This window comes from Lolium rigidum, chromosome 5 (genome assembly GCF_022539505.1).
Source record: "Lolium rigidum isolate FL_2022 chromosome 5, APGP_CSIRO_Lrig_0.1, whole genome shotgun sequence".
Taxonomy (NCBI): Eukaryota; Viridiplantae; Streptophyta; class Magnoliopsida; order Poales; family Poaceae; genus Lolium; species Lolium rigidum.
This window is the reverse complement of record NC_061512.1, coordinates 123,542,601-123,552,833: the sequence shown is the minus strand read 5'-3', so window position 1 is coordinate 123,552,833 and position 10,233 is coordinate 123,542,601. Positions and strand designations below refer to the sequence as shown.

Genomic DNA, 10,233 nt, shown 5'->3' with positions numbered 1-10,233 from the left:
ATGTCACCATGTACCACGCGGCCTCTAATCCACCGTCCAACCACCATTTAGCGTACAACAGTAGTCCAAGGCAAAAAAGAACATCTAGACTTCACAGTGTTCAGCCCAGACACTCTGAAACTTCACAGTTTTGAACTTTATATGATATAAAAAAATCTTTTAGTTATTCAACAGTACAAACAACAGTTGTGAACAAAACACAATACAAACATCAACCTTTTAGAGCATCTCCAGTCGCGTCTCCTAAAGGGATTTAGAGCGCGTCGGATAAAAAAACGTGTCCAACCGTGTTCCCCAAGCCTCTTTTTGTCCGGCGCGGACCGACACGGGACCATCCACCCGAGCCCGTCCCCACCCCACAGGGGATGCTCCAGACACGCCGGACACAACAAAAAGAGAGACAAAGCGTGGCGGGACCGACGCGTCAGCTGCACATTCAAGTTTGGACCTAACCGTCGCCTACCTCGCGACGGAAGTTATTGGTGCGCAGTGACACACGACCGAAGCGTCGCAGCTTTGCCTTAATGACGACGGAGGGGCATGCGAGACGTCTCGTCGGTGTTGCGCAGCCTCCATGCGTCGCCGGCTCCGCTCGGCCGCCTCCTTAGCCGTTGTTTCCCACCAAATATTCCGGAACCATTGATTTTCCTCAATTCCCGCCACCCGCGGGTCAAGGGCCACACCGAGCTGTCATGCCATCTTCCCTCGACGAAGTGTCGCCGCCCTGAGTCCTTCCGCGACGGAGGACTCTCCTTTGCAGCCTAGGTCCACCAGCTGCTCCTTCCGCTAATAATCCTTTAGGAGCTCGATGTACTTGAGTCGACATTGCACTACACTCGATGGGATGCTTGCTATGGTCAATATTGCCACTAGCCACATCGCCTCTCTCTTCTGCCCCCTCCCCGTTCTTGATTGGAAAGAGGACATCAGTGACATCCGGTGGACACAGCCAAATAACCTCGGGCACCACAAGCTGGTCTCACCGTCCATGCTCCAAGTAAGAATATGAAGATTCTATGGCTCAACATCCAGGAGACCCAAAACAATTATAGGTGTCGTAACAAGAACGAGGTGATAACTTTATTTCTTTCTGTCTACATGTTCCACTTTAGGGTAGTCGTTTCGTGCCCACGAGGTGTTCGGCTTATTGCATGAGTCGACTAGAGCGGTCTTGGTTAGCATGGATAGAGTGACGACATCGGTATGAGGTAAGAGATGCTAAGCTCTTGACGTGTCTCCTCTTCTCGCAGAGTTGGGTTATTATAGATATTCATTATTGAGTGCGTATTTGCTAATAGGCAAACTCTGCCACAACATGGGAGTGAGAATGTAAGATCATACCCTAAATATATTGTTCATGTCATCGCACGGCAATAGATAAGTGATAGAAAACATTGAGACCGAGCATTTCTAGCAACGCGAACTGCGATGCGGCTTGTGATGGTGGCAGGGCGAAGTGATGTGGCGGCTAGAGATGAAGACGAGGCGGTGAAGCGATGAAATGTCATTAGGAGGGGTGAATAGGTATTTTAAAAACTATTACGGATTTGGCTTGTACTAATGCGGAATTAAACTAACATTGTCATCGTGCGCAGACATTGTCGCCTTTGCTGGACGTGACGCCACCTACTTCCTTAGTAACAAGAAGGTATACTTTGAAATGTTGGCTGGCCGCTATGATGGACGTGTCTCTTCTGCGAGTGAGACCCTCTTCAACCTTCCCCCTCCTTTCGCCAACATTACGGTGCTTGAGGCTATGTTTGCAGCCAAGGGGCTCAACCTCGATGAGATGGTCACCCTATCCGGCGCACACACTATTGGGATCTCCCACTGCTCGTCCTTCGGTGACCGTCTCCCGCGCAATTCCTCCGACCCAATGGCCATGAACCCTAGGTTTGCTAGCTCGGTGACAAGGATGTGCAAGAGCGCTAGCTCTACGGTGGATCAAGACTTCAAGACCCCTAATAAGTTGGACAACCAATACTACAAGAATGTGCTTAACCATGAAGTTTTATTCACGTCGGACGCCGCGCTTGAGTCATCCAAGACAAAGAGATTGGTGAAGCAGAATCGTGTCCCGAATGTGTGGGAAACAAAGTTCAAACAAGCCATGAGAAAGATGGGCGGCATCGGGGTGAAGACCAGAGCAAATGGGGAGATTAGAAAGAACTCCCGGCTCATCAACTAGAGACTGTTCATTCAATGATATCGAAACTACGTGCTTCAATCACCATGGCTCTTGATCAAAACTATCGGAATAACCTCATATATTTGTGTGTGCTATTTTGAAACTTCTGTAAATTTTCCATTAAAGCTTTCATTCATTCCTGTGCTTCAGATGATTTTACTCAAATTTTGTCGGTGTACTCCTATTATCTATGAGATCTTCGAGGGTTCTTTTTAAGGGCACTGTCCACCTTTTTCACTAAACATTATTGGTCATAGTCATCATCACCCTACAACTTATCCTCTGCGAGCTTTTGGAAGAAAGTTTGTAGCACATGTCAAACCCTAATTAAAGGTGCACATGATCACATTCACATAGTCTAATAAGGATTCAGCTAAAGAATCATTTGCGGTCCGGTTGATATTATCGAATTGTACGGAACCGTATGATGATGTCTTGCTAGCTAATGCTGACTCCTCAGACAGAAAGAGGAAAACCAATCAGAATTGTACGAAACGGTTGATATTATCGAATTGTATATGGGACGATCCAATTTTTGTATTATGTTCTTTAAGAGTAACTAGCAAAAACTCCCATTCGTTGCTATGGTTTTTGTTGAACATTTTTACGCTAAAAAATGATTTTACCTATTTCAAGTGTTAAAACTTCATGAGCCAACCTCATAAAAAGAAGTCGGTAATTACTAATAGGGACAGGTTGGCAAAACAGCTTTGTACGAGTATGATAACAGAAGTACATATTTTTAGAATGGTGAAATTTCGTATTGAATACTTAAAAATCTATACACTTTGATAGAAAAGTTGTAAAAAACAATTCTTGTAATCATACAACATGGCTCTAAATCAATTATGATTTTAAGATCTAGAAAAGAAAGAGGCATTAAGAGTGTAAAATTACATCAAGTAATGATCCAGAATATTACTACCTCGGGACGGATTTAATTGACGCGCACTTGCATCCATGCTCTCAGCGTCGCATGTACAAACTCTGTGTTGATTAAATTCGACCGGAGGGAGCAACGGCACCATAATTTTTAGGGGAGTGATGTCTTTGCACATGAGAGTATATGCTACCTTTCTTTTCAAATGCATCTTAGATATATTTTGATATGTTAAAAAGTTTGAAACGAAAAATTCGTACGTGCTACGCGTTCACAAACTTGTTTCATGAAAAATCAACTTGTCTTGTGACGCGTGTAAAAAGACAAAATTCGGTGCGAAAATAAATCTTTTCACAAGATAACGTTTCTCTTTTTTATATAGACCACATAAAGTATCTTTTTAGTGAAATTTGACGAAGGCACATATATTGTGGAGATGTACATGTAGATCTTTTTGTCCAATTTTTTTAACACTTTGAAATAGTGTGTTTTTTGGTATAGGAAGCATATGTACCCGGGATCCGGATTGAGTTTTCAAATTTTTAGAACCTACAAAAATATGGTGGCATCAATCATTAGTTTCATAACGCCAATATGTTATTAGACACATGAGGTCTCGATTTGTTTGAGGAAAATTCTGCACTTCTGTACATAGTAAGACATGCAGGAAAAAGGATTAACCTGCAACAGTTTCAGATGTTGGATCAGGACTTCTACTTTTCCTAAATAGAGAGGACATGTTGATGAGACTTGTATAGCAATTACTTCCACATGCAGTATCTGATGGCTTCCAAGAAGGAAACTGCTGGGCGTCCCCCGGGGGATCTGATTCCCCAGCCCCGGGTCCCCAGCCGTCGGATCAACCATTTTGACGGTTAGATTTGCATGTAGCAAAAAAACATCTCCGGCAGCAAAAAATCACCCCCGGCGGCAAATGACTGAAGCAAAAAACGGTTCGTTCAGAAAAGAAAAATAAAAAGGCTGGGCTCGCCGGAGACCTCGCCGGAGACCACGTAGCAAACATATTACGCAGATGTAGCAAAACCGCAAAATAAATTGTAGCAAATTTTTTTATTCATATGTTGCAGATCCTCTAAAACATCAACGGAGACATCGCCTGCAGCCGGCAGCAACGCTGTCCGAGGTTGTAGCAACTCCGTCCTTTAAGGACAGCAACGCCACAAGCTGCTAGTAGCAACACCCTATGTCTATGGTAGCAAAAATCCACCCTCCGCCGAAAAATCATAGCAAAACCAACCTCGTCGGAAAATCGTAGCATAATTTTGTACCAAAAGTAGCAAAATAGTTTTAATAATTGTAGCAAAAAAATATACTATTGTAGCATCGTGGCTTCGTAGCACTCTGAGGTAGCAAAAAATAGCAAAAGTATATATCTATGTAGCTGGGGGAGCAAAGTCCCAAATAAGGACACCACGCGACGATGGCGAGGGCGACGGCGGCTTGACCTCCCGCGCGCTGCCGAAGCCAAAGGAGCCGGCGGCGGCCACAGGCAGCATCCGCCAGGCGGAGTAGGCGATGTTGAGGCAGGCGTCGGGGCCCGAGAGTGCGATCCCGGTGGACGGGAGTAGCCGGAGATCCGCGTAAGCGATGAAAGTGGTCGCGACGACCTCGCGCGAGAGGGAGGGGCGAGCTCGACGGCGCCTGGACGGAGCCGCTCCTTGCTGCCGCTTCCCGCCTCAACGGCCATCCCCTGGAGGATTCCTAGCGCGGCGGCCGACCAGCGTCGTCGGCAGTGCGAGCAGCGGCGGCGCCATGGGTCGCGGCGCGCGGCGGCCGACCAGCGTCGTCGGCAGTGCGAGCAGTGGCGGCGCCATGGGTTCCCCCCGCAGCGGCGGCCGGCCAGCCTCGCCGAATCTTCCCGTCCGGGAGGAGGCTCCCTTGCCGGCCTCCTCCGTCGGCTTCCTCCACCTAGGCTCGGTCTGCAGAAAACGTGAACGCGAGAGGATAACGAAACGGAACGAGTGGCCAGCAAAGGAAGGAGGACCACTGGTGGAAAAAGGGGCTTTGGTCGCGGTTGGCAACTGCCATTAGTCGCGGTGGCGCAACCGCGACCAAAGTAGCGCGACTAAAGGCCCCCCCTTTAGTCGCGGTTCCTTACGAACCGCGACTAAAGGCCCGTCCACGTGGGCCGCGAGGCGAGCGCCAGGGCGGAGGACCTTTAGTCGCGGTTCTTCCGGCCAACCGCGACTAAAGGCCTCCGCAGGGTTTAGGGTTTAGCCCCCCTCCCCCTAAATCTGGTTTCTTTTTAATTTGTATTATTTTATTTCTTTTGGGTTTTAATTTTGAAGGAGTTTCACATATTCTACGGTACTCGTATACATACATGCATATGAATGTACAATTTCAAACAAATTTGAAATTAGAACCAAAAAGAATTCAAGAGGAATATACAATATATATTCAATATCGGATGACCATATACAATATATATTCAATATCGGATGACCATATACAATTTTGAACAAGTTAGTTACAAATTCTGGTGCATATAAAGTTCTACGTCATCGTAATAGTGTTCTCCTCTAGGATCGATGACTTCCCTCGCCAACCATCCAGCTAGTTCCTCTTGAAGTGGTCGGAAGCGAGCTTCGGACTAAGCGTCTTCCGGAGGTTATTCCTCGGGATGTTGTTCTCACACTTCGGGTCCCGCTCATTGCAGTATCTCCGGATCCTCTCACAAACATAGTATCCACATAGATTGGTCCCCGGTGGCTGAGTATCCCCGTCGTCCGCACCTGCCATTTTAAAATGTAGCTCTTTTTTGAATTCACCGACCTTGGTATCTACGAACCGTCTCCAAACCCTACGAGGCAAAGAAAATTAAATAAACAAGAGAGTTATTAATTAGTTACTTGATATTAGGAAATTATGAACGAAATAGGCCGATCGATATAGAGCGCAAATGAATGAAAATAATTACTTTTGCATCATTTTTCTCATGTCGCCCCAAAGCGCCGGATCCATATTCAGAGAGTCGTGGACGAGAACCGAGGAGGTCTGAACTTTAATTACCATAAGAATCCAGTGGAACCTGCGGACACGATACATGCACGATCATGCATAACTCATCGATTAGCCACATACCATGCATGGAGTAAACAAAAGAGAATGTGCTCAAGACGAAACACTCACCCAAAATGGTAAGGAAATAGAATATCACTTTTCTCGTTGCTGTTTTCTAATAAGCCGCCACAGGTCATCCTCCACGTCGGCGGGGTGGTGTTCTAACACATATGAATTAACGATGTGTGGGTCAATGAACCCAACATCATGGATGTTCCTTATTCGCATTTCCCGCTTCTTCATTCTAACTAACTTCCGCATAGATATAGTCTTTGGCGTCTTTATGTTTTATGTAACCCTTGTACCAATTTAGCAGACCTTTCATTTGTCGAGGTAGATCCTCTTCCTGCGCAGGCTCGATGAGAGGGCCATTCTTCACATATGTAAATACTACGTCCTTCATTGGTGCCTCATCAAGGCCTAACAGTGCACGAAGAGTGATACCTAAGTCGGCCGCTTGTTCTCTGGCACTCGTTACAGTCAATCCATGTGCTGCCGCAGCTGCTATGATATCGGGGGCATCCGGACCGGCGGCTTGCACTATGAGCGGGGCGATCGATTGTTTACTTTGTTCCCCGAGCTGGGCAACTTCTTTCCCCCTTTCTAATTTTGTCTCGGCCTCGTCCTCCAAGGCTTTCTTCTCCGCCAACTCTTGGTTCCTCTTGAACGCGAGTGCTTGCCTACGAAGTTCACGTAAATAGTCGTCATGCAGATTCTTCGCGGCTTGGGACGGTGTGTTCAAAAATGACTTAGCCCATCGCTTTTGCTTGTCGAATATACCGGCTTGGGCTCGCCCTCTCTTTTCTTCTTGCACTCCTCCTTCCATTTCTCATGCCGAGCAGCCACGGCCGCCGCATTTTCCTCGACACTAAGTTCCCAAGGCCTCGGGATGAGAGGCTTCGGTGATGGCTCCGGTATCTTTGTGGTTCTAGGTACATAAGGGTCCGGGTTAATAACCCGGGACCGCTTCGCTTCTTCGCCGGAGGTGGATTGGGGGCGGTACCGGTGTCCGATCACCCGCCGGACGAGGATCGGGGGCGGCGTCGGCCGACGTGAATGAGGTGTATTAGGTGAAGCACCACCGCCACCGCCACCGCCACCGTCACCGCCACCGCCACCGCCACCGTCACCGCCACCGCCACCACCACCACCGTACGGGGTGGACTTGTTGGCGCCTCGCCCGGAAACTTGATAAATTTCTTCCGCCATAGAATGAACTGGCGCTTGACATCTCCAAGTCTTTTCACCCCTTCGGGTGTAGCAATGTCAATGTCCAGGTCCTCAAACCCTTGGACTATCTCCTCCACCGTGACACGAGCATAGCCATCTTGAATGGGGTTGTTGTGGTGGAGTGCTCCAGTGGTAAAGCACTGCCGATGGCTACCTTCATGGACATGTTCCCGATAGGATAATACAGATGACATGCTTTCATCTCCTTTATATCGTCCACGGGGTAGCGAGGAGGCTCCGGTGCAGTAATTTCGACCACCAGAGGCTCCGGTGCAGTAATTTCTATCGTCGGTGCACCAGCCGGTGAGGCCTCCGTGGAAGCCACGCTGCTTCTTCTCCGCTGCCGGCTTCCGAGATCCATTGGATGATCTTCATGCTGCGCCCGAGCTGCCTCTCTTTCGGCTACTAGTACACTCACGGTTTTCTTCATCACATCCATTTCCGTTACCAACTGCGCCACAACATCTTTTTCCCGATCCATCTTTCTCTTACGGCTCTCGTAACCGTACGGGTCATCGTTCGGGGAACCCTATTTTCCACGGAATGGGCCCCATGCCTCGTACACGTCCTCCGTGTTCAGGATTCCCGAGGGCTTTTGTCGGGGCGTCGTTCTCTCTGTTGAACTTGATCCTCCCCTCTTGAGCATCCCTCATTGCCTCAATAAGCTTTTGGGTGGGTGTAATTATTTTGCCCTGGTAAACACACTTCCCTGTCTCCGGGTTCAGCGATCCCCCATGCCCGTACCACCAGCTTTTGGCCCTTGGGTCCCATCCCTCCGTACCTGGACGGATTCCTCGCGCCCTCAGCTCGTTCTCCATCTTCTCCCACCTAGGCTGCCAAAAGCGATACCCTCCTGGCCCCATTTTATGATTGTACTCCTTCTTGGCCGCATTTTCCTTATTTTTTTCGATAGTTCAAGGAACTGCTCCGATTTCTTTGCTTCACAAATTCTGGCCAATCATGTTGCAGTTTCTCATATTGTCCTTTGAAATCCGGAGTCTTGCCCTGGTTGACAAAGTCATGGGCTAGATTTTGCTTGTATTTCCGGAATGTGTTGGCCATCCTAGAAAGAGCGAACTGTTTGACTAGCTTGCGCCTCTTCTTGTTTTCCGCAATCTTGTTACCCTCCTCATCGTATTTGCGGTATTCCGGAGGTAGAACGAAATGTTCCATAAGCTTGTTGAAGCAATCTTTTTTTCTCTCTTATCGACAAAAGTGAAACCAACACGTGCCTTCTTTGGCTCATTCCACTCTCGGCGGGTGATCGAGACGTTGTCTCTAACAACGGCTCCGCATTGGCTGAAAAACTTGGTGGCGTTCTTGCTGGGCTCCAGCGGCCTGCCGGTTGCTTCGTCGACAACATCGATGGTGCATGTTTCTCCTTCTTTCATCGTCTTGGTTGCGCCACGCTTTGACGACGTACTCGATTTTTTCGACGATCCGGCCGAGGGCTAAAATAAGAAAGAGAGTCGCGCGCGTTAGTACACACACATTTATTCAAATCAGTTAGTTGTATCACCAGACGCTCAATATGTATATATATATACCTCGGCGCCGGAGGTGGTTGCTACTTCCAATTGAAGATCGTCGTTTATCGACGTTTCTTCGGCATCATCTTGCTGACGGCGCCCTTCATCTTCACCCTCAAGGTTCAGATAAAAAGAGATATCATCTTCTTCTTCTCCGGTCGGCACAAATGTAATATCGCCTTTTATGATGCCGAACATATGGTCTTCAGCGTCCGGATCATAGTTGTCCAGAATCGGGTCAGCTCTATCGTCCGCCATATGTCAGTCCTGAAAACATGTAGTCAAAACAAATTAATTGTGTATATGCCAGCATTATCATATCTCTTCTACATATAAAGAGAGAGGGCGACGAGGGAGGCGAGAGGGGGACGCAGTGATCGCGTGACCGAGAGAACGGTGGTGGTGGCGAAGGGGGGACGCAGTGACCGCGTGACCGAGAGACCGGTGGCGGTGGCGAAAGGGGGACGCAGTGACCGCGTGACCGAGAGACCGGTGTGGCGGTGACCGAGAGGGCGGTGGCGGTGCCGAGGACACATAACCTCATTTGTTTTATATATTTTTACATGATTGTTTTTGCATAGTTTATTACAAACTTGGACTCTTTCCCGATGTGATGGATAAAACAAAGACATGGTCCACTTAAATTAATCATTGTCTCCAAGTTTTAAATTGAATTGGTAAACTTAATCTGGTTAAGTTTATTTTGCGGGGATGTTGTAGGATAATGATGACGGCAACATAAGTGGTCGACAAAGAATAATATTTAGGCCTACAGTATATACACAATTTGATGTTCCAATAATCAAGCACATGCAAGTTGATTTTCATTAACACAACAAAATGAATATTTTAGATGTTTTCATGATTCGTGAACAACACAAGTATCTTTAATTATGTTTTTGCTTGTACATGCGTGCAAAACACTAAAATGATAAGATCATGTATTTGAACATTTGTATTTATACCATCGCAAAAATTAAGGTCTCACTAGCACCCGAAGAATTGAACATGCGGTTAACATCTCAAGTTAAATCGGTATGAGAAAGCTAAAGTTAGCACAAGAGAGTCCTTGTGTTAATTAAACAAATTTTACAATTTTACAATTTTAATTAAACAAATTTTACAATTTTAGTTTACAATTTTAATTAACAAATTTGTGAGTTAATTAATAAAAACAAAAAAAAACAAAAAAATGGGGGCGCCGGCCACGGCCCCTGCTTCGTCTCTCCCTCCATCGATCTCTCTCCTCTCTGTAACTCTAGCGCGGCCGCGCGCGTGGCCGGAGGCCGGCGGCGGGCCGGTGTGAGAGCGCGCGCCGGCGC

At 47.3% G+C, this 10,233-nt stretch overlaps 1 protein-coding gene across 1 annotated transcript; it reads left to right on the top strand.

Annotated features, from left to right (window-relative positions):
* Window positions 1-1,591: 1,591 nt before the first annotated feature.
* Window positions 1,592-2,188, top strand: LOC124654203 (peroxidase 2-like; the record flags this gene model as incomplete). The annotated part of the gene is made up of 1 exon (XM_047193223.1): window positions 1,592-2,188. A coding segment is annotated over one exon (597 nt), but the record flags the coding sequence as incomplete, so codon positions are not given.
* Between the last annotated feature and the right edge of the window lie 8,045 nt (window positions 2,189-10,233).